This window comes from Rousettus aegyptiacus, unplaced genomic scaffold, assembly GCF_014176215.1.
Source record: "Rousettus aegyptiacus isolate mRouAeg1 unplaced genomic scaffold, mRouAeg1.p scaffold_m13_p_2, whole genome shotgun sequence".
In the NCBI taxonomy this organism is placed as follows: Eukaryota; Metazoa; Chordata; class Mammalia; order Chiroptera; family Pteropodidae; genus Rousettus; species Rousettus aegyptiacus.
In genome coordinates, this window is record NW_023416295.1 from 110,987,267 (window position 1) to 111,013,464 (window position 26,198).

At 33.2% G+C, this 26,198-nt stretch overlaps 1 protein-coding gene across 6 annotated transcripts in view; it reads right to left on the bottom strand.

Moving 5' to 3' along the window:
* NAV3 (neuron navigator 3) overlaps positions 1-26,198 on the bottom strand; it is a 718,003-nt gene that overhangs the window by 294,248 nt on the left and 397,557 nt on the right. For 3 of the 6 annotated variants that reach the window (XM_036236233.1, XM_036236229.1, XM_036236228.1), the window contains exon 1: positions 1,161-1,725. The exons of 1 other annotated variant lie outside the window; for it this stretch is intronic. In XM_036236233.1, the coding sequence (XP_036092126.1) occupies positions 1,161-1,403 (243 nt within the window). In that variant the 5' untranslated portion in view covers positions 1,404-1,725. Of the gene's footprint in view, positions 1-1,160; positions 1,748-26,198 lie in introns of those variants that run through there. 2 more of the 6 variants (XM_036236227.1, XM_036236230.1) reach the window with 2 other exon arrangements.

A 26,198-nucleotide genomic window follows, 5' to 3' on the forward strand; every position in this document is an offset into this window, starting at 1 on the left:
CTTGTAGAGTCGATTTCAATATGAAGTATTTTTTTTATCTTAAGGAATTTTTAAATTACATTTGGGTGAGGCAGTAAAATCAAATCATTCCTTAAGAAGCCAGAGGTGGGGTAGCTCCATAGTGTAGTGGTTAGCAAGTCTGCTTTGCATGCAGAAGGTCCTTGGTTTTCGCACCTCAGGTGAAGCCACTGACCATACTCCAGGTGCGCCAGGCTCCCCTAAGTGTACTGGGCACACCTGGCCCCGGGAGCATGCCCTGAGTATGTGGGAGGGGGCGCCCTGCCTTCAGAGATCCAGTTCTTAAGGGGAAATGGCAACATCCATGGGTCAGGGGTGGAAGTGGTGAGGGGAATTAAAGAGGGGGATGGGGGAAGAAGCCAGAGGTGAGAACAGTGACTTCTGAAAGCTTGACATCACAGTTAAAGCTGCATATAAACGTGATTTTTATCAAGGGACAAATGAATCCCCATGAAGTTCACCAACTGAAGGGCCATGCTACCCTGCAGAATCTGGAGAAAATGATTGTAGCATAGCTTAAAAACCAAGAGCATGAGCTACTGCTCCCAAAATTCATAAATTAAATGACTGAAAAAGATGTCAGTAATAAGTAAAACAGTAGGGTTTCAATTTACAAGTGAAAATCCAGACAAATGTACAGTATCAAGGAAAATAATATTTCATTGTCCTTCATATTGCCATGAAATAAGCAGTCTAGGATACATATATTCAAACAAAAAGTGTTTAAAATGCAAATGACACGTAGAGAAAAGTGATGGTGTCTCCATGTACTTTTGCAAATAAATCTCCCTTTACATTATAATATGTATGAAAAATAGGTCCCTGTTTTCTTGTATTTGTGATTGGTCATGGCTAACAGTAATAGAGCAAATTAGAATTAACTAGACACTTCTTCAATAAGTAGTAGGAGGTGATAACAACATACAGATATGCAGAGAATTTTGTTCTTGACTTTTACAACTATAAACTATAAGTACAGATTTACATAGGCTAAATATTTAGCTATTCAGCTATAAAACTATGTACTTTCTTACACTGGTATTCCTGTACTAGACACCATTTCACAATAGGCTTTTTATTTCACCTAGAAGGAAATTTGCATTTTAGATACATAAGTCTGCAGGTAACCTTCAGCCACTAACCTTGCTGTCTTCTGTCTCTTTAGTTTTCCCTTGGAGGGGATTCTTCTCTCCAAATTCACAGGTTGATTTTAATGTGAGCTGACAAGAAAGCATTGAGCTCTCTGTTTCAGTAAGTTCCAAAGGTCCTGAAGAAAAGTGCTGTGACCCAGTAGTGCCAAGATTTGGTATCGGAAGAGCAGTATGAACAGGCTTTGACCCAACAGCTGGCTGCCTCAGTTTTGAGGCAACCCCAAGTACAGGCATGGCTTCTATAAAAGTATCTTCTTGCTGCCAAAGAAAATGCTTCTAACCTCAGTCTGGTAGACTCCAACTTTAGTATTTCCAGAACAAATACTTTAAACAAAACTTGCAGTCACCATGATTAAAAAAAAAAAAAAAAAACAAAAAAACTAATAATATAACTTTTAGGAAGCAGCAACAAAACTCCCCTTCATCTTTAGTTATCTTTTTTTTTTCTTGCTGGCTCGAATTCTCATATTCTCATTTTCTGTCTCTCCCTCTTTCTCTCCTTCTCTCCCTTTCTCTCTCTCTCTCTCTCTCTCTCTCTCTCTCTCTCTCTCTCTCCCTTTCTCTCTCTCTCTCTCTCCCTCCCCCCCCCCCCGCCCCTCCCTCTCTCTCTGCAGTGAGTCAGTGTCTATATAATATTAAATACTCCTTTGGGGAGTAAACTTTTCTTAAAGGTATCTGTAACAAAGGTCCTTCTTTAGGATTAAAAGCTCCTAGTTTTGCTTTTTCTTCTCACACAGCAGTATGAGCCTGAGCACCGAGAGTAAAAAAGAGGAGAAAAACAAAAGGAAAAGTCCTCAGTCCCACTGTCAAAGCAGCCAAAAGACCACAACTGTGGAAGGACAGGCGTTCTTCCTGACTTCAGAAATAACCAGCCTACATTCTTTTTTTAAAGAAAATTTGTATTTCCCCTAACTTAAAAAAAAAAAAAAAAATGGACACGATTAATGGCCAAAACAAACAGCTGTTGGAAGAACTTTTAGCCCGGAAACAATCCCAGCAATGAAGCTGTTTGTCTGATTTCCAGCTATTTTTCACTACTGACAGCCATGAACCGCGGTGTTCACTCTGTTTCATCCCATGAAATCAGGTTAAACTCATCAACAGTGCAACTAGCTAAAGCTGCTAAATCATTCAACAGACCACGCCTGCCTAGATTATAAAAACACAGTAAATACTGAAAGCAGGACACTAGATATAGAGTAATAATAGTTTCTAAATTTAATAACGACAACAAAAATATTCATAGCTAATACATATGTAGAATGTACTACATAGTAGTTATTGGGCAAGTACTATTTGCATTCTCACATTTAACCAATGGAATGACTCAAGAACAAGCACATTTATTTTCTCCACTTCACAGAAAGGATAAGTCAGATTCATTTAAGTAATTTGACCAAATCATACAGAAAGTAGAGAAGCTTGTACCCTAAAGAGTAAATTTAAAAACTATCCTAAAAATAATTTAAAATAACACTATTATTCAAGTTTTTAAATTTCAATTTAACATCTTAAGCTTCTAGTGTCTAAATGTATATTCAGTGACTATGAACAACACTGTTTCTATCAATAAATTTATTTTATTAAAATAAGATCATGTTCTATATCTGATAAAAAAAAGTATGTCAAGATCTATAACAAAAGCAAAGGATATGTTTTTAAGCAAATATCTTACACACATGTATTACTGTCTTAGATAATGGGTACATAGAGAAATTCCCCCATTGTTTAGTAAATATCATATTTATGGGACAATGTTGGGATTTCATTAGAAATTTTCTACCTAATAACAGAAATTTATTTTATTTTATATACTTCATGTTCCTGTTTAAGAATTCTATAAGACACAGAAAGATATACTCCTGTTTTTTCCTACATTTTATTTAGAAAATCTGTTATATTGATAAAATATTTTAAGAATTAGTGATATTGCAAGTGGAGTCCCTAGAAAAATGAGTGGACATATAGTACACATACATTCAATAAATGGTGGCAATTATGAGAATCATAAACCATTACTGAAGGAAATATCTATAGTAAAGAAATAATTTACTGTTTCTGGCTCTAAAATTATGGTAACTTTTAAGTAAGAAAGAGTAATTTACAGGTAAAAGCCAATGACTAAAATCAAATTTATATGTGTTTTTTTATACAAATATAGAAGAAATTTAAAATAAAAGTTAGAAATCTTGACAACTTTTTAAAAAGTAACTCACATGGGCTTTACCCAATGGGATAATAATAATAATAATAAAATACAACACTAATAGTGATAAAGAAATGCAATGATCACTTTGAGAAAGTTACTTTAAATTTACAAACCATTTAATAGTCTTCGAGAGATTATAAGATAGAGATGTTCAAGTTCATAAAAAGGAGTTCAGACTATATGAAAAAATATATACATCCTGTAATCCTCATATCACAAACAAAATGAAATATCTAAAATAATAGGACTTGTGGGGAAAATTGGTTCTGGGAAGGCCATTCAAAACATATGCAGCTTTGTGAGCATATCACTAGCAAAAATAATATTGGTACCTCAGAAAATAACCAAGCAAGCAGTTCATCCAAGAATTTTAAAAAAATAAATGGAAGTACTGCCAATACCTTAATTGGAAGAAAATACAGTTGGGTGGCAAACCCTGGGCAATAGGTTTGCAAATGGGCTGCACAGCAGCACTGGAATCTGCAGGCAATTAATAGTCACACAAGACAAGGGATATGCCCTTTTGGTGAGGAAGCCCCTGATATAAGCACTCGTTTTTAATTTAATTTAATTTTTTAAATTGAGCCAAAAAAGCACTTGTTGACTACATAGCATCAGAGTTGAAGGCTTTTTCCATCCAAGATAATAATTCTACTATAATGACTCTGCCTTCCTTGGTCTAAAATAAATCATAAATTAAAGCTACACTACTTATATGTTATACCAGCATAATTCTATTTAGCAATTGCAGTGAGCTAATTGGTATTTCAGAAATGCATGCTGGCACAGAACACATCGTAATTCCTGATATAGTCAAATTGAAAAAATAAGTGTTCATATTCAATAAGATGTCTTTTCACTTTGAAATGTCTTTTGCTTAGTAGACAATATCATTTCACTATGACTGAAATATAAGGTTGAAAAAAGTTGTCACTACTGACTAATTCATGAACTAACATCCACCACCAAGAGCAACAAAACGAGTTAATTTCTTATAGAGGATTTAGTGTGTGCCAGGTACTGTCACCCAATTTCTTTCTAAGAACATCGCTTTTGAATAGGAGACAAAGGACCTGAGAAGTAAATAGCTTAATATTACAGAAAATGTGGTTTGAGAAACCACGACCTGGAAGGCTTGCCAAGAATATAGATTATTGTATTCATCCCAAACCTATCAAATAAGAAAGGTGAGAAAGATAAAGTCTGAGAACTGAATTTAAATAAATTATCCTATACAGTAAAATTTAAGATCCAAATTTTTATGGATTTGTAGTTGACAGTTCAGGAAACGATTCTAAAGCTGGATTGCTGTAGTCAAATCCCTGCTTCCTTTCTTAGTAGTCAAATGAAACTGGCATTTGCTTGAACCTCGGTTTCATAATCTGTAAAGTGGGGGAAAAGTAACTACATATCTTTCACAGGTTTGTTGTGAGAATTAAAGGAAATAAATACATGAAGTCATTAGAACAGAGCCTGCCACCAATAAGTGTTCAATAAATGTCAGCTATTAACGTTCTAAAAAATATTAGTCTTGTGAATTATTGAGGAAAGGTCAAGAAACATAATTGAAGAGTTTGGCCAGGATCATAAGGGTTAACAGAACTAAACTCAGGGGGAAAAAAAAAAAAAAAAAACCTGAAAATAAAAACGAGATAAATTACTGGTCATTTTCCCCAACAAATCTAACAGGAAAAGCGGCAATGACTCCTGAAACACACTGCCTTCTAAAGCTAAGCTAGAATTTCAGGCAATAAGAGAATTCCAACCTGGCTGTATTTTAATATGAGTGATTTTAGAAATAAATAACAACACTTCATGAAATAACAATTTGCTAATTATTATTTATTTACGAGAAAGAGAGATAAAACAACCACTGTCAACACTAAATACATGCTTGTAAAAGACAAAATAGGATTGGTTAGTCAACTCTGCTGTTTGCTAAAATAGAGGTAGGAAAGTTATATTCCTATCTTTAATAGCTTGGATGAAGTAAAATTTACACAAAATAAAATTCCATAATCCTAAGAAAATAATTCCATATGATCAGTACCAAATGAAGATATGGAATATTTCCTTTGTCCTAAAAACTTCTCTTATTCCCCTTTCCAGTCAACATCCTGCTCCCAGCACAGGCAACCAATGAAGTACTTTCTGACACTAGTTTTGCCTTTTCTAGTATACATTAAAATGAAATCATGCAGTGGTTTTGTGTCTGTCTTTTTTCGTGTAGCATAATGATTTTGAGAGTTATCCATGTTATATGACCAATAGTTCTTTCTTTTGTATGGCTGAGATGTATTCCATTGTATGCTTATTGCAGAATTTGTTTACATAGTCATCAGTTGAAGGATCTATGAACTGTTTCCACTTTGGGCTTATTATGAATAAAGCTCTACAAATATCTGCAGATGTTTTGTGTCGATAATATTTTATGTTCTCATGGATAAATAACTAAGAGAGGGTCACTGGGTCATTTAATAAGTAAATATTCAAAGTATAAGAAACTTTCAAACTGTTTTCCAAAACACACCATTTGAACTCCCAGTAGCAATGTATGAAAGTTCCAATAGTCTCACATACCCATCAATACTTTGTATTGTCAGTCTTTAATTTTAGCCATTCTAGTGAGGTGTATGCTAGTTTTAATTTAAATTTTTCTAGTAATATTGATGTTAACTATCTTTTCTATGTATTTGTTTGGTATGTCATCCATATATCATCTTTGATGAAATGTCTGCTCAAAACTTTTGCCCTTTTTTGTCTTCCCTTATTGATTTTTAATAGCTCTTTATATATTTTGGATAGAAGTCCTTTCTTAGATTTATGTTCTAAAAACATTTTCTCCTAGTTGCAGCTTATCTTTTGTTAGGAGACAATTCTCCATACATTACTCACATTTTTGCAGTATTGTGAGCAGAGGCCCTAACTGTCTTTTCATGTTAAACTATCTTTTCAAGAATTTTGAGTTGTAAACAGTATTGGAAGATAGACACAAACAGCTCTGGAAGATAGGAATGGTGTTTCCTTCTGGAGAAAAGCGGTAGTTTGTTTTTGTTTTTACTGCCCATTATAATAAAAATATGTCTAACTTCAGAGAAAATAAAAGGTGAGGCAAGTTTGCTTATAACTATTTATAAAAGATTTATGTTCCCTACTCTCAAAGTTCCTCTCCTGTAACCCAGTCTACTGCATGTGCAAGTACCCTAACTGGTCCTTGTCAACTGTAGAAACTAGGGTTTGAGAAACCTGCAGAAGCAAATGATGATATGCTAGTTACTGCAACTTCTGTGAATAATAAATTTTTCTGGTCTCTAATAAAAGATTCTTACATCTCAGCCAGAATCCATGAATATATGCCAGGTTAACTTGTTAGCTTGCAAACAGGGTAAAATCTCAGACTTCTCAATTCTTGACACCCTTCTGTTATCTTAATATTGTCTTTTAACAATATTGTCAGTTTTTGCTTTATGTATTTTACAGCTTTATATACATTTAGGTTATTTCATCTTGAAGAATTGACTCCTTTAATAGACATAATAAAAACCTTTCTCTATATTTTTAAATATTTCTTATTCTAAAGTCTAGTTGGTGTGATATTTTGATAGATTAGTGATTGGTTTAACTTTTCCATCTTTTACATTTTATCTGTGTCTTTATAGTGAAAGTGGATTTTCTGTAAGTGATTTATATTTCTTCTCATTCACTTATTCTTTTCATAATCTCTGCCTTTTAACTGCAGTGCTTATATTATTTCAAATTAATATAATTATAGATATAATCAATTGAAAACTACCATCTTACCATTAGTTTTCTATTTGATTTTTATTGTTTTTCCCCTTTCCTGCATTTTGGGATCAATTCAATTTTTTCATGATTCCCTTTTATCTCTACTCTTGGTTTAATTATTACATAAAAATGTGTCTACATAAGTTTTAATGGTTTCTCAGGGGTTTACCATATAAACCACTAACTTATTACTGTATACTTTTGTATATTAACAATTTCATATATAATGTAAAGCCTTACAATATTTTATTTTCATGTTCTCACATTTTTGCGTTATCATCATACATTTTCTTCTATATACATTAAAATAGCACATTTTATTATTATTTTGTTCAAAATTATCGATTACTTTTTAAGGAAAACTTCTACAAATGCATTTTATATTTATTTCTGGTGGTCTTCTAGCCTCTGTATAAGTAGATGAAAATTTCCATCTGATGTCATTTTTCTTGTACCCAAACAATCACCTATAACATTTATTTTATTGCAGATTTGCTGGTGATTAACTGGTTCAGCATTTGTTTGACCGAAAAAGAATTTACTTCACCTCCTTTTTTGAAAGGAATTTTTCTGAGTATAGTATTCTATGTTAACCATTTCCTTACTCAGTTCCTTAAAGAATCCACTCTATTGTTTTTCACTAGCATTATTTCTAAAGGAGAATTCTGATTTTGTTCTTCTATGCATTATGATTATCTTATTCAGTTTCTGTTAAGATTTTCTCTTTATTACACATTTTCAGAAATTTGATTTTTTACATTTCTTCTGTTTTGTGTTCTTTGCTTTCTTTATAATTTTACAAATCTTGAGAAATTTTTGACAATTATTTCTAAAATATTCGTCTGCTTCCCTCTTTCCTTCTGAGGCTACAATTATATATGCATTGGACCATTTATTTTTATATCACAAGTTATTAATGCTCTGGTATTTTTTTTAACTCTGATTTTCATTTTGAATTAAATTAACTTCCACTGCTATCTTTGCAAGTTTGCCAATCTTTACTGTTATAATATTTAATCTGTTGTTAATCCTGTCTAGTATATTTTTACTTCAGATAATGGATTTTTATCTATAGCAGACTGTTTATAATAGTTGTTTAATATTCTTATCTACCAATTAATTTCATCATCTCTATCAGGTAGACTATTTTTTTTTTTTAACTGAATGGTAGGCATTTTGAATTATACATAATTGTATTCTGGATTTCAAGCAGTGTTTGATTTTGTAATGGCATACAAGTAGGTTACTTTCGAGACTTTCCTATAAGTTATGTTAAAGAAAGTACAGATCAGCTTTTTGTCTGGCACTAATTATTTAATACCACTCATAAAAGAAATACACTTTTTAAAATTCTAACAAACACATCACATATCAAGTGGTATCTCCACTCTATATAGGGAAATGCCTAGTATTCTCATTCTCAGTCTTATGTTAGTTCTTAGAATTTCTTATCATTTTCTTTTCTGCTGCTTCTTTCTTTGGCCTTTGCTTGTTTCCTCTCATACATGTACAGATAAATCCTCTGACAAACATTGGAGGGAACACCTATGTAAGTTTCCAGTGTTTATTCTCATATATTCTCTGTTGTCTCTCTGTCTTTCTCTTTCTCTCTCTCTCATTGTCTCTCTCTCTCTCTGTCTCCTTCTGACTCTCTCTCTCTCTATCCTTCTCTTTCTCTCTGTCCCTTCCTTTCTGGCACTCTGTCTCAGAAATTTCTGACCTCCAGGCATTCCAGAATTTTTACTTCAGTCTCTACTGTTTAGTGCAACTATTAGATTCTAGTAGGGTTCTCCATCCTTAATCTGCAATCTGGGTACTTGGGTACTGCCTCCAAGAAGGAAGGTGGCACAATAATAGGAGTCCCATTTTATTGTCCTTCTCTCAGCGATCACAGACATGTGCTGCTTTTATCCAATGGCTGAATAATGTTGTTTTATATACTTTTGTCCAGTTTCTAATTGTTTAAAATAGAAGAGTAAATCAGATTCCTGTTAATCTATAATGGTTAAAAGCAATAAGTGAAGAGTCAGAGTCTTATTTTTTTTCTCTCCAATCAATCTTGAAAACACACTGGATATTAAATCAGTTTTTCACATTAGACCCCAAGAATTTTCACTGGTTTGTTAGTCTCCTTCATCTAGCTAAGAACTTCCTTTAAATCTTAAAGAAGAAATAATTTATACTGACAGCTTGCAAAATGTTTGATTGATTGGGTGAGATTGTCTTCTAGATCTAATGAGAAAATTTAAATAATTTAAAATAGCATAAGGTACAGTGAGCATGGAGTTAAAACTATTCACCAGACTTGGCCTCAAATACTTAAAACACTGAGGTCTATTTTGAAATTTTTCTTGCCAGAATCTCCATTGGCATCATTTTTTTTCAGATATCTGGGAAAAATTTGATGTATAAAGAAGTATTAGCCATACAGTATATTTGAGCAGGCAATAAGCCAAGATATGCCTTTATTGTGGTATTGCGCAGGGGAAAATAAGGTAAAACAGCTGGCTAAAACATAGATAGGTGATGAGTACGAAGGAGCTTATAATAAAATGGTTAATGGGCTTTTGTAAATGCACACAATGCCCACTAAAATGAGAAACAAGCCAGGAGAGGTGGCGCTCTATGGCATACACTACCGCCTAACAGGCTTCCTTACAAAATGCTACTGATGAAGTTAATTGAGCAAATGAAATTCATCATATTCGGGCCTCTTAACCATAAAATATAATGAAAAGCAAATGTAGTGAGTATGAAATGGCATTGCATGTTGATACTTTCCCTTTTAGAATATCAGCCCCAGAGCCAAAAATGTACACATGTGGAGAAAGGACAGATATTTTATTAAAACAAAATCATTTCAATAGTCTTGCCAGATAAATTTCAGTGCTCCAACAAGACAGTAGACCTTACAAGCCTAAATAAACACTCAAAAAGAACATTAATAACTTTAAAAATAGTTATACTTAAAAGAACTATACTTGTTGGCATACATGTACACAAATACACTGTGTTTTTAAGGTAAAGAAAGACACCTTAAACCAAGTCATAACAATTTGCTCCTGGGAAATGCAGCCAAATAATTTTAGGTATAACAATATATAAAAACACTGTTTTATAAAAGTATCTCTTTTACTACCTACTGTTCCTTTGCCACTTTTATTATTTTTAGCAATTTTTAAATGTTATGTATAAATAAGAATTATTTAAAATAAATAGGGAGACATACCAAAATATTACTGTTTAAAAAGTATCTATAAAAATGTTTAGAAAGGCTGTACCTTACAGTTTTGAGGAATTTGTAGAACTATCACTTGGAATATTATAGATTCTCACATGTCAAGCATACTACAGCATGAAATATAACCATTAATCTTACTCTTTCAAAGTAAAAATGTTAACTATCCTCTGCCTTATTTCACATGTATTGAGGGTGCATCAAGTTTCTTTCAGGAATTGGTAAGAAATTATTTCTAAAGTTCTTTTTTTACACTTTGTTTATTTTTATATTTTAACACAGGGAAGCAAAATAATCACCTGTATTTTAACCCCAAAAGTGAGTTAAATTAATTGCTGTTTATGATCAGAAGATATTTCCCTTAGTTCTAGCAAAGGTTCTAAATTACAGCTAAACAAACTTTCATATTCATTCTAGGAGACCACCCAGAAAGCCACCCAAATCAATAGCTTCAAAAAGGAGATGTTTATCAGATCATGCAACATTTTACTACGAACTCTGGGGATATTTCAAAACAGCTGTGTGTGTGCGTGTGTGTGTGTGTGTGTGTGTGTGTGTGTGTGTGTGTGTGTAGACAGAGAGAAAGAGAGAGAGAGAGAGAGAGAGAGAGAGAGAGAGAGAGGCAGGCGGGAGGAATATTGGGAGTTTCAGCAAGACTGCCTATTATTCAACTGACCTGAAGACATGAAAATAATTATGGGGAATTAGAAAGTGTGAGAACAAAAGTTTGGGGGTCTAATGGTAACTCTCCTATTCTGGGTATGTTACTTAACTGTTTGGACAGTGATAGAAAATTACATTTACATTATGAACATCTATGCATTCCACTGAACAAAAGCAGGAATCAGGGTCCACAACTTGAAGCTGTAGTGCCCTTCATATCTGGAGTGGTGCAATGTACAGTCTTACTGGGTGTATGCAACAGCCCTATTCTCAACAGCCCAGAAATAAAATGAGACTAATAACTGGAAAACTATGTTTCCCTCTAAGGGGTATTTTATCCATTAGATTCAGAAATATGTAGAAAACATATCATAAAAGATGCAAGCTTCAAATACACTTTTAAAAAAGTCTGAGTGAATACTTCAAAGGTTTTTTTTTTTGTCTGTTTTTCACCAGAATAGTTTTCTTTACATATTTCCTTTTACTGACATTATATCTACTCTGACCTTGCCATCATTTTCCTAATGTCCAGATACACATTCCTTTCACTTCCATCTTATCTGAGTCTCAAGGCTTTCTTTTCTCGAAATTTCACAATGAAGAATGATTTGTGACAGCAATAGAAACTGTTGCCTAACTCTTTCTCACGTACTTCTTGGTCATTGATTTTATGAACCATACATATGTTGTCTTAAAATATCGCCCTCTTTCCTCTTTTTAAAGCTTAGACCATGAAAATAGTTTAATAGAAAAAGCATAATGTTAAAAAAGTACATAGATTTCTGTAAAGACTTTTAATTCATAATTTCCTTTTATCATTAACAACATAAGATATATATGAAGAACTTCTAATTCTTAACGGAGTTGAAAATTTGGGCTAAGTCTAAGATGTCATGCTTTCTTCAATTTTTCTCCCGTATCTATACTCTCTTGCTAAATATTTTTACAAAAACATTCTGTTTCTTATCCCCCTACAAGGCTTCCACAAAATAGTTATAAGCTTTAGGGGGTAGGCAAGAATGAAAATAGAAAAAAATGGATAACTCAGTTTGGTATCTAAACTGGTATTTATTAGTTTTTATTAAAAAACTACATATTTAATAATTGGAGAGATTTCACGAACTTAAAAGAAATGAGAATAAAAATTTGCTGATAACCTGCTATTAAGTATCTGGTGATAAACTAGATTTTTATCCAATATAAGAGGAAGTTTTACTCTTACTAACCTCAGCTTAAAATCATTATTATTATCAGCTCTTGTATTTTCAGGATGAGTAGTATATTTATACCATAGTTATGTTAGCATTCAGTTCAGACATAAAGGAAAAAAAGTGTGAGGTGAGGGGGAACCACCAGAAATATTTACAAGGTTCCCAATGGTATCATAAAAAGTTCCCAGACACATCTATTGCTGCCATGAGTCCTCTTGTTGCCAAGTCCTGTAATAGCAACAAGAAGCTTTGAAAACAATCAATTCCACTATTGCTGACAGATATCTCCTTAGTCACTGGAAATGCCTGCAGTGGGTTTTATGAATATAAAGGAAATTTGCACAGCCAAATAAAATGGAATAAAGTACCATTAGATTTGCTGAAAATGGGATACGCTAAAATCTATCAACAACTGGTATAATATATACTACATGTGAACTTACAATATAAAATCAGGGAAATGAGCAATTTGCTAATTTTTAAAATAATCTGGCTTCGTTAATTAAACTTGGCTTAAAATATATTTATTTTCATATTTTTAATCACAAATAAAATAAAGTATCTCATATATTTCTGGAATTGATAAACAAAAATTTCTTCACTCAGATACAGATAGGCTGAAAGACCAAATTCAAAGTAATGTGTTAGTTCTGTCCTCCCTTCTAAACACTTTCTGATGGAGACCATCAGATACTAACATGGATTTTTACAAACATACTGATTTACTCCAGACTTTCCTAAGAGAACTGTTAACTTTTACAGGAGTTCACTGAAAACAAAGGGTGTTAGCATTAAGGGACAACACTGCCAACTTTCCACACTTTCTGACAAAAACAGGCAAACAAAATAAAACAAAACACTATGAACAAACACAAATGGAAAGTTTAATCATTCTGACTGGATGGGATAGATTCTTCTCACATAAAGCCAATTTCCCTATTTCCTATTACACATTAATTGCTCATTCATGAAAATGATGTACTCATTTTCATGAAACAGTTTCAAAAACCATGCCTGAAAATGTGTGCATTCTCAAAGTTTTATGTCTGCAATTCTTTCTGTAATAATGGCATATTTGCATTTTCTACTGCACATATCCCATATTCTCATGAAACAAGATATTTGGGGTTTCTCTAAGAATAACATTAGGAGAAATAAATTCGATTCAATTGTATGGCTTATGAAAAGTTAAATTATTAAACTCTCATTTTCTTTGAAACTGATTTTTGTTTACATTCATCAGGACGAATCTGTATATCCCTCCTCTCCAAAGTTCCCATCCCCAATCAAATTCTATTTTCTACACATACATTTATTTCACCAAATCTCAGCTTCTAATTCTTTTGCATAAGGTATCTTATCTAAAAAGAATTGATCAATAGTCCAAACTGATTACGTGATAAGATCATGTTCTACATACATAGACCTCTTCCTTCAAGCTGTTGAGAAACTACACAAAAATATTGCCCGATAGTTGAAAGACCCATAGAAGCACATTTGCCCAGCTGAATTTACCTTTGAGTATTAAATAAGATGAACGGAAGACCAGTGGTGATCTTTTTCCCCACCAGTCTGCATCTCTCAGCTGGGTTTTAAGAGCTACCTTATATAACAAGCATATGGAGACCATAACTGCTGCAGTGTACATAAACAAGAATAATAATAATAATAATAAAACATGCCACAAAAACTATAAGAAAGGTGTAGTGACCATTTAATTGCACATCTGGCAATGCTATGAGCTGAAAAGGAGAAATGCTTTGTTAGAGAAACCTCAAGAGAGGTTAACATTTGCCTCTGCAGTAAAAAAGTAGAGTGTGGTCTTGACAGACTCACTAGAAGAACTTTGCAAAGCTTTTAATCAACAAGCAATGCCGTCAAGAAACCTTTTAAATTAAGTAAACTCAGCAGCTTTTCCTCTTCGGTTTTACTCCAGGGTATTCGATTTACACAAAGCATTTCTGGCAAATAAAACAGTGCTTATTATTCCTTCACAGAATATTCAATAGGAGTGTAAAATAACTAGTGAATCAGAAGTGTAAAATATCTAGTGAATCTTAAAGAGGGTATTGCAACTCCAGACAATCTTAAATTAGTGAGCTCCATTTAGATAAGCTTGACGGTTTGCTTGCGCTCTTTCTCCCCCATTTACATTTTATTGGTGTTATTCGTTCCTCAGCATTGGAGCCTCTTGCAAGGATCCTTCCATAAACTGGTCACCAAAGTTGTGGTAAATTAGAATTAAGGGTCAATGAATAGTTGCCCAAAGATGGAAAGAGTGTGATAGATTGTAAAGGAGAATGAAAAAAAAATGAAATTAAAAGGAGCAATTGCAGTTTGACAATGGCAGGTAAAACACCAGCTCTACAGGAATTCCTTCACCCAATTCGTTTTGTTAATTAACAAGAATTCATAGAGGGGTGTGTGTGTGTGTGTGTAGCAATTTACTACTCTCTCTGAACCATTAGCTTTAAATGTTCAGTAGAAAACAGTGAACAATCTCTCTACAGTTTAGGGATAATAAAGATGTTTAGAACTGAGCTAAAACAAAAAATGCTAAACCTACATTATTTATTTTAAGTAACTTTTTACATATTTGGCCTATTGATATAAAATGTATTGTTTTTCCAATTCTGGCTTAGGGAAGGGGGTAGAAGGATGACATATAATAAAATGAAGTATACATAAAGCTAAGTCGAACAATATGTTGTGTTTCTAAGTGATATTCGAAGCCTAGTTGGTAGTGAGGGATGCAGGGAAGAAGCACATGTAGGGTCCATGGCTCAGCACCACAATAGAGTGATGTAGATGACAGTGGTTGTGGGAGGCTAACTGGTGGCTTTACCTTCCATTTTCTAGTCATTTGTTCTTGCATTGGATAAAGAACTTTTTGGATAGTCCTCAATGATAAAATCATAGGAAAGGGAGCAAAGGGAAATAAGTACCATCTTTTCAGAGCCTATCTGATAATACTGACCCAGGACCAACCAATTCTATCCAGAATGGGAGCAGTTTTCCATTATATGCACTTCGCAGGAGGCTGCCTAACTCCTCTCTCTCAAAATGAACCTTTTCTTACTGAGCTAAAATACTTATTTACATATTGGTTATATTACAGGGTGGTCAACAAGTCTGAAAATATAGATGAATACATTAGATGGTATACTGACATTACAGTACAGTATGTCATAAAATAAAAGTCTATATTTCCAGACTTCTTGCTTCTAGTATTTTTATGTCTTAATTCTTAACCCCTTCCAATGAATACCACATTCATCTCCCCTTTAATGTGCTTGCAATTTTCTGTAAATCTCCACTAATTCATTTTTAATTATTCTCCCAACAACCGTCTTCCTGTCTTTGAAATTCTATCTTATATTTCCTAATACTTCTGTTCTTACTTCCTGTCCTCTAAAATTATTTGATATATGAAACCAGTTTAATATAGAATATAATGCACTTTAATTTCTTACATACACTGGTGCATACTCATATATTAAGACTTTCCAAAATACCGTAAGATATCAATAGAAAATTATCCAGTTTTATTTACACATCAGATTATTATGTTATTGGAATATCTAAAAATTTCTAGTACCCCACCCAAGTTCTAGTTTTGATAGATCATACTTGAAAATCTAAAAATTACAGTGTATAGTTTGGAAAGGATGTGGAGATGAAATGCAAGGAGAAATAGATTTAATAAATTATGACATCTCAGGAAGCCATGACCACAGTTTATATTAGAACTAAGATGTTCTAATACAAAGTGATAATTATCGGAGAATACGATGTAATTTTAAAAGCTGCAACTTACTGGAGATGATATAATGATAATTTGGAAACCCATTCATCGGAGGATATATCAGAACTTCTTAATGTTATATTTAACCTATCTAATCATAACAGCAAACTGTAGCCTACCCAAATACTTAAAAGAAAATGTCTGTATTTACTCTGTACTCATGAAAATATATATGCCATTATTCTAATAATGAGACGACAGTAGAATAACATAGCAGTATCTTCACAGAACAAGATATTCAAGTTTCACCACTTGGATTTTTTAAAGTAATTGCATCACTGCCTATTCTAGCATCCTCCTGATCAAGGCAGACCCTCATGTGCTTCCACATAAACAATATAAGTAACTGTAATCCCATAAATAAAGACTGCACTGAGCTAAATAGTAAGTTGTGACTAAAATTCTGTCTGCAAATTATTCGCTTTTTGCATTATTTACTTATTCAGCCTAAAATTTTATTTCAAAATAATGAAGAACATATGACTGCGTAGTGAGTAGAGCCAGAACTAAAATTCAAGAAACATGTAACCCTCCCAAACATCAGGACTCACAGCCTTGTCCTATTACACTGCAATATTCTGATGTTCATGCCAGGACCCTTCCCCTGACAACTTTCAAGGGAGCCCTCAATTAATAGTGCCGACTTAAATGATAGCAAAGTCAGTACATGCTGCTGCAATTAAAAATATCTTTTCCTCTCCCAAAATTGAGGATTCACACTGAGGAGGATCTTGATGTTCACAGTCTCACTGATGAACAGTGCCGGCAGCAGTGACAACAACAGAATTCTAATCAATATTTTAAAACCATGGAGCTGTCTTAAAGCTGTTTTTCTGATTCTCTGTTGTTGATTTTTAATCACAGATGAGCCGCACGAATAGGCCATTCCAGTATAATTAAGGAGGAAAGTAAGCCTGAGCTACTAAAGACTTTCTTCATTTACAAACTGTTTCTCCATAGTTCTGTAGTCCTTTCAACGAGATCCAGATTTTCCTCCTTCTATGACTGACTCTGCTTACCACACATCAGTTGCTTTTATTGGCTCTAACTCAGCCATTCCCTTTGAATTCAACCTCCTTTCCCTGTTGTTGTTTTCTTGGTATAACATTTCAAATAAAGATCTCCATTGCTTTGGTGTTGCTTTATTTATTTCTTTTTTAATTTGCATGGTGTAGAGTTTGGTGAAAGTAGAGTTCAAAGCCAGACCATGGCAGAGAAAGCAGAATATCTGATTTGGAGACAATGTCTTCTCAAGGGATTCTTGAGAAATTCATCATAGGGCAGGAAATGTTAGATGTTGAGATGTCCTCCCAAAATCGGAGTTTTCCCTTAACACAGGAAGGGCCATAAGTCATCTTGGGCACTGACACATTACCTCCTCTGGGAAATTAGATTTGTGAGTGTCCATCACCCCCTGGCATGGTATTAAATCAGATTCTTTCATGTCAGAGAGCTTCTGAATCACCTGGAGAGATTCCTAAAACACAGAAGCCTGGCTCAATCCCCAGAGCTTCTGAAAGAGTCGATCTGGGTGAGGACTGAAGATTTGCTTTTCTAACATGTTCCTAAATGCTGCCGATGCTGCTCATCTAGAACTTTACTCTGCAAACTACTGTTCTGTATTGTGCAATAAAGAATTAAACAGACAGCCGTGGACGTGGACAATAGAATAGTGGTTACAAGAGGAGAAGGGGGGAGGTAGACAGGGTAAGGGGAGTCAAATACGTGGTGACAGAAAGAAATCTAATTATGGGAGGTGACTACACAGTGTATATATATGCCTTACTGTTAAAATGTACAGCTGAAACTTATTGGATTTTGTTAACCAATGCCACCCTAAAAAATTAATTAATTAATTAATTTTTTTAAAAAAAGAGGAAACTAGATATGAGGTACTTGGAAAAAAAAAGAGCAGGAAAGAGGATTTACTTTCAAGAATAACTCAGATGTATTTACCTTAGATGCAGAAAAAAAGAATACTAAAGAAATAAAGACATTAAAAGTTTTGGAGTTTGTCATTCTTCACTAAAATATTTTGGATTAATACTAATCTTTTGGATACTTCGTATTAGTCATGTTAACCAATCAAGTACCAGCCATGTGGTTGCTGACCAGTCTGATTCTTCATGCTTCCTTATGGAGTTTAGCAACAGGACATGGGGCTGTTATTTTAGGCAATGGGCAGCAAAATAACACAATGGAAGACACATCTCATTGAATGAAGAAATCCAAGAAGAACAGAATAAATTTTCTATGCTTATGTTTACTAATTTACCAAACGTTATGAAGAAATGTCAAGATCGACAATAAAAATATGGTGACAAAGAAATCAAGCTTGGAAATGGAATAAATTAGTGTCTTCGAAGTCAAGAATCACTTTGCTAGCTGGTTAATTTGTGGTATTAAGAATATAAAGAGCCTAAGATCCAAAACAAAGAAAGAAATAAACTTCCATTTTAAACTTACGCACAGTAGAAAATAATTGTAATGGGATATATTTGTCCATAAACTTGAAAATAAGTTTTCTGTTAATGCAAAAATTTAACAAACAACATAGTTTTACTATTTACAAAATGATCTCTTTTTAAGATATTGAATAAATATTAGGTCATAATTTGCTCTAAAATCACTATAATGCCATAAATATTACGATCTAGCAATTCCACTCCTAGATATACAATCAAAAGAATTAAAAACACATACCAAAAAATTACGTGTACATGTATGTTCATAGCAGCACTATCCATCACAGTCATAAAGTAGAAACAAAGCGAATGTCTATCAATGAATGAATGGAAAAACAAATTGTGGTTATAGTAATAAAGTGAAATAAGCAGCCATAAAAAGGAATGAAGTACTGACATCTCTGACAACATGAATAAGCCTTGAAACATTATGCCAAGTGAAAGAAGCCTGTCACAAGGGTTATATCTCATACGATTACCATTTCTATGAAATATCCAGGGTAAGTAAAACAGAGAGACACAATGCAAACCAGTATTTGCCAGGAGCTGGGGAGAGGGGAAGACATGTGGATCAATAGCTTAATGAATACAGCTTTTACGTTCCAGGGTTCGGTACTTTGTGGAAATATTAATTTAAATAGGACTAAAAAAGTCCAGATACAATGTTAGCAAATGTGTTAGCAAAATGTTAGCAAAAGGCTTTCCTTTTGAGGTAGTAAAAGTTTGGGAAACTAGATTGAGTTGATGGTTACACAATATTGCAAATGTGCTAAATGCCACTGAACTGATGACTTGAAAGGGTTAATTTTATATTGTGTTATCTTATTTTATACTCCCCCAGTGAATGCCTCTCTTCCTTCTTTCCATCTATCCATGTTCTTCCCTTCTTCTAGAGCCAATTCGAATGTCATTTACATATTAAGACCTTCCTTCAGAATTCCAACCCCAAGTTAATTTTCATTTCTCTGAGTGTTTAGGCTGCATTTCATACTTAGCCCTTCGATCAACAGATATTAATTAAGTATGTGCTATGTGTTGTGTGCTGTGTTAAGCACTGAAAAAGTTTTGAGGAGTCCTATCTGACAACTGGGAAGAATTACATAATTATATAGTTAAACTAAAGTAGGCCTATCATCAACCCAATAAAATTGCTTTGGTGAAAAGAAACATTCCTAAGAACACACTACTAAATTATATAACTGAGTCTTGGGGATGGTGGTGGTCAGCAGCAAAGGCTTCCCTTAACACATGTTTTACCATACACTCTCTTAATTATTAATGACTATGATAAGTTTTTCCAATTAGAGTATAAAGTCCTGGAGAGCCAGGTATTATGCAAATTATCCTGCTCTTAAGGGATACTGAAAGAATAGACAATGGATGAATGATGTGTGGATATTAATGAACAATAGAAGCAATTAGTAAAGAGATAGAAGTAGAGAAATTTGCACTAGCAACTAATAAGTACATCACTAATTAACACATACTTAAAGTTTTAAATATGCATCTGCTATGAATGTTACCTATCATTTTTGAGAGAAACTCTTTGAAGTGAAAAGGTTGAATTTTTTCATTTAAGAAATCTAATTTCCTTAAATATTCATTACCAGTAGTCATGTCAGGGGAATCTGATTATAAAGATATTTGTTTTATTTTTATCACTCTTAGCATGATTTAAGATAAGCAAGTATTTTTAATTAAAATTTAAAAAACTTAATAAAACTGCACCAACATTAACAAATCTTTTAAGGGGCAACTTAAAAAAGAACTTAACTTGAATATCAGCCAAATTTTATTTATAGTGGGTGGCTAGGCAGAAATATTTGTTAAAGAGTAAAAATAATTAAAACATTATTAAGAAACACATTTGCTAACATTGTATCTAGACTTTCTTAGTTCTATTTAAATTAATATTTCCACAAAGTACTGAATCCTGGAAAGGAAAAGCTGTAGAACCCTTCTTAGATTGCAGGATTGTCTTAAGTTTTATAATATTTCTGATTTTAAAACAATTATCAGTCTATTAGTGAAATCATGTAATATCGTTTGAAATGAATTAATTATTCACTAAGTAATAAAAAGATTATTGATATAAGAACAAATGATAAGTGTTATACAAACATTATGGAAGAATTTTAGAAAATTGGCCAACAGAATTAGAAATTAAATTGAAAAAGAAGGCAAAATCTGGATCAATCTTGAGCAGAACAGTTCAAATAGGCAGGCATTTAAGAATCTGGTTTTAATAGATCCTCAATTTAATATTTTTACAACAGAAAAGGTGACAAGCCAATATAAATATTTGGCAATCCAATTTTTGCTGCACCAGAGCAAACAGGAATTCAACCAAAGGCAGATCTGATACGCAGACCAAGTACATATCTGCCAAACATTAAAGCCAAACTGATTTGTAATTCACCGTGGAAAAAGCCACACAACAGTGGTTTTGCTATGAAATGGAAATTAGCAATTTTACACAATTTAAAGGACAGAGTTCAAATATGAAAAATAAACAACTTGCATCAACAAAGTATTTTTTAATCCAAATTTTTTTCATAACTAAAATAAAACAAGAAAAATAGTAACTCATTCTTCAGGTTCATGAGCTAAAATGTAAAAAAAAATACTGCCAGAAAATGTGATATTTGTTACTAAAATGTCATTGAATATAGGATATTTACAATAAATGCACGCTTTTAAATTATCTTAAGGAGTTTTCAAATTACTATGTGCACGACAAGAATGTAGTTTTCATTTTTTTTAACTTACTGTAGTTTACTTTAAACACATTTATATTACTCTTGTATCTACATCTAGAAAATAATTATTTTAATTTTTTAGGAAATAGTTCTGTTTTCCTTTTGAATACCTGGAAATTACAGCAAACATGTTTTTTATTTTTCTATCTTTCCTTCCTAAAAATTACACATAACCTTGATTGAACTATAAATGTAAACTGCACAATCAACAGAACACAAATTTCACGATACATCTAACTTCTCTTGGTTTTCCTAGAGTCAATTATTGTGAGAGAATTAATTATATTTGCTAAGGAAAGTTAATGTCTTTTTAGCTGATTCCTCCCCAGTGACCCTCCAACATCTAGGCTAAGTTGGGAAAGAAAAGGATAGCAAAAAAAGGTGATATAGATAGCATCAAAATATATACCAAGTCCTCAGGGTTAGAATCATTTTCATATTCATATATTTATGTAAACACTTTAAGGCCAAAGGTTTCTTTTAAAAGATGAACAGTTTTAAATAGAAGGTGAGCCCGCTTTTACATCTATACATACAGTTCAAGGATGTTCAAAATGGGGCCCCTGGGTGACTGAATGACCAATCATTTATCAAATATTTAGTCAGCAGCAACTATGAATAGAAGTGCTACAGAGTAGAAAAGTAAGGCAGGGTGAGAATGTTAAAACATAAGAGAGGAAATTAACATTCATATTACCATTATTTAAAAAAATTCATATATAAAACCACATTCAGTTAAGGTTTAGTTCTGTTCACAAAGACAGTATATTTAATGTACATTATACACATTATTACATATACTTATATACACTGTATGCTATGTAATTGTATAAATGGGGGGGAGAAACTAATGCTTACTGAGTAATATCTATGTTACAGCCATTCTACCAGGTTGCTGTTATATTTAGCAGCATGTTGAATTGTTGCCACCACACCTTGAGACAGGTTATTGTGTCAGGGTTTTTTGTTTTTTTGTTTTTTTCTGTTGTGGGAATTAAGACCCTATGTGATTAAGCACTGTACCTAAGGTCAACTTGGATTAGCATCTAGACTTATAAAAACATAGACTCCACTCTGAATAACTGTAATGTTCTAAAAAGTGATAAGGAATGTCCTAGATAAATAAAAGGACTTAAAAATAAAGAAAAATCTATAACTGTAAGCTTCTGCCTTCCAGAAAAAGCAGAAAAATAATTGAAGACTTTTCTATTTATGTGTTTTATCTGACAGACCTGTGTCCATTAAAGAGCAGATCTTAAAAATATCTCCCCAATTAATTCTTCGTAATTCACTTTGGTATGAACTGAGACATATAAGCCAATTTTATAGATGCGAAAGTGTTGTTACTTCAAAATTTAAACATATACTTACATAATAATTTCTAAATAAAATTATAAAGTGTTTATTTATCACCCATATCAACTCCTTTTATACTTAAAAACTGTAAGAAAGCTAACCAATATAGCATTTCTTCTCCAATAAAGTAATTTCTAAATTATTCATTTGGATGAAAGAGTAGTTCCATTTCATTAATTTATTAATCAATACATATTTATGGCACATCAATTTTGATTACCATGATATAAGATACAAAGTCTAATCCTATGTGAATCTTGCCCTTAAGAATCTCGTCATGGCAGCATGAGGTCAAAGGAAAGGAAGTCCTCTTCAACCATAATTGTAGCAATTATTATATTTCAAATAAAATAATAATAAAGTAAAACTGATATTTACATATTCAGGCACCGAACATTATCTCTTTTAATCCTCACAATCCGTATAAAAGAAGTTTTATTCTTATTCCTCAGATGAGAAAAGTGAGGCTCAAGAGGTTAAATAATTTGTCTAATGTCATACAGGTATTAAATGGAATTTTTTTCCATAACTTTTATATCTAGTTTTACAATTGTACACTTATAGAAGGTTATGTGTTTCACTATGTGTATAATTTTAAGACAAGATTAAGACTAAATTCATTTATATATCACAATGAGTTTCAAAAGAGAAAAATCAATAGAAATAATTTCAAGTTGCTTTACCAAAGTAAATTTAATAAACACGCAGATTTGTTAACTACTCAGAACCTAATTTCTTCCTCACTTATCCAATGAAGGTATTTGAATAAGTGATCTTTAAACTACATCCTACTTTTTCAATAGTTACAAGAAATTAAATCAGCAATGTGTTTACTGATTGACTTACTCAAAATATATAATGAAGTACGGTCAAATAACTTTTGAAACAGTTTAAAATATACATACATGTATATGTATATATTGAGAACTCACAAACAGTGCTGTTATAAAATCCTACACATAGAAAATGGACATTAGGGGAAAAAAAGCAGTCCTACTACTTTGGCTAGAACTATCATTAGATCGCTACTTGCTGCTGGGAAATTGAGCTCTCTGTGCTGTAGTTTTTGAATTTGTAAACCAAGGACAATAGTGCACACTCCATGAAGATTTTGTAAATGAAATAATAAAAAACAATAAGAGATTGTTTATTCCACATCTAGTTCATTTGTACTAGGCATTGTACATATGTAATCTCCATTCTCACGGCATGTAAAAGGGCTATTATTTTTTTTTTTCACAGTAAAAGTTGAAAATGCTATCAAGCTCACACATTTTAGATGAAAATAAGTCACTACTCAAATACAAATATCTTTGACTTTACTGCACTGCACTCTGAAAAATATAAAGTTTGATGTTAAAATAACATGGTTTTAAATGCAAAGAAGGCAACATCAATATTCCAGATCAATAGTTGGGTGGTAGACTGATCCTGACTTCGGGACTGCTAGAGGCAAAGGGAGCTTATAAACCATCTAGTTTAAGTACAATAAGAAAATGGAGACCCTAAGAAATGTATTTATTTGCCAAGATGTTACTGATTATTAGAAAAGTAGATTTGGCTATGAACGATGATTTTCCTCTCAATAGAATAAGTTGAAAACTACAACTTAACTGCAACATAAATAGGAGATATTAAGAAAAAATTATGACTGCTTTCAAAATTTAAGCAAAGTACCACCTTCTTAATGAAACTTTTGTGATCTCCATGTAAAATTATCCAATTCTTCTCATTATACCTCTATTGTTTTTTCCTTCACAAGATAGACTATCAGCTGTAATTATGTTAACTTACTCGCTCATTCATTTATTCATTTTATTTTATTTCATTTCATTATTTTCTGTCTTCCCACTAGAATATAAGGGTATAGAGGGCAGCCTCATTTGCTGTATGGGTGGCAGGAGTCTGACATTGGCAAGGCCTAAAAAAATTTTAGCTTTCTAGGATGACTAGGCACATATGACAATAGGTAGTTTTTCAGAAGATTTTTTAACTGAATCATGGAAGGAGCCAGGTGACAGGCAGCAGATTTGAAGGGCCCATGGCAACACATCCACTGAGAGATGTGGCTTGTAGTAGTAACTGGTAGAGAGAGATGGTTTGATGACCAAATTCTCTGCGTATTAGTACAGGTTTTCTGAGAAACAGACACCAAGGTAAGATTAAATGTGAAAAGGTTTGAGTAAGGCAAACATGAGAGAAAACAAGGTGGGAGGGACCTTAAATGGTTTTAATTGCCTTTGGTCTGTAATACAAAAGTGACCCCAGTGGAGGAGAGAGGGAAAGAAGGTTGAGAAAGAGCCTCAGGCTACCGTAAAATCAGGGACAGTTCAGTAATGTCTTCCTAGTTCAAGGTAGTCCTTGAACTGAAGTTGCCCATAAAGGAATCCCATGTCTCTTAGGAGTAGGCCTACCTTAATATTCCCACCATGCTTAGTAAGTGGCTGCAAGCAGCCCCTGGGAAGTTTGTGTAAATGTGGTGACAGCTTTCAAATAACAGCAGCAGCTGTCTTGACTCGTGATGCTCCCTGTAGCTTATGGTCTGAGGGGTGTATCCTCGTGGCTACCACAACCCACATCCATTTCATGATATTTTAGTTCTATGGTAGGTGTATGAGGGGGCCCTAAAAAAAGCTTAAAGATTAATTTTCTGCCAGCCTGACAGGAGATTAGTTAAAATAGAAATTAAATTGAATTAAGAAACAAAGATTGTTTTATTACTTGCCACCTGAGTTTGTGAACTGAGCTTTATACTTGCTGCATGTAGGGGGATAAAGCATTCCAAAGATAGGAAAAAGCAGATGGTCCAGAGGTGGTGAAAGATAATTTGGAGAAAGTGAAAGAAAATAAGTCTGGCAGTAGCATACAGAGTGAGAGTAAGAATAATATTAGATGCTGTTGATGAAAGACCATAAGATGTACTAAGGAGGTTTATATGGTACTACCTACAGATGCAGTTTCTACCACATGCCTGTGCTGAACTAAGGGACACTTCTTACTCACTGTGAGCTCAGCTCTTCTCCAGTAAAATTAGAACAATAATAGCACTTGTGTCATAGGGGAGTTATGAGTACCAAATGAGACAATATGTTTAAGGCACTCATAGTAAGTTTCCAAGAGCTAAGCCTGTTTGATCGTGTCATAGGACCTATTCTGGAATGTAAGAAAAATACTCTATTGTACCATTAGCACTTACCAATAAGGATGAATCAAGAAGGAAGTAATGACAAGATAAAAGAGAAACCTTCTTATTGTCCTACTGGAACCAAGAAAGCACAAAGGTTCTTGCCTTTCTCTCTCTCTTCCATTTCCTCTTCCTTTGAGGAAGACATTGAAATAGTATATGCAGACAAGGGAGTGGTGGAGAAGAGTACCTTTAAAAGAATGAAATAAGTTGAGGAAAGCATAAAGATAAGGTAGAATTCAGTCAGCACGGGTTTCCTGGCATGGAATGGTCAGGTAGAGAGAAGCTCCAGTCTGCACTTCTGAATGCTTTTACATTGCCTAGACACTGAACAGAGAGTCAAGGGGCTGCTG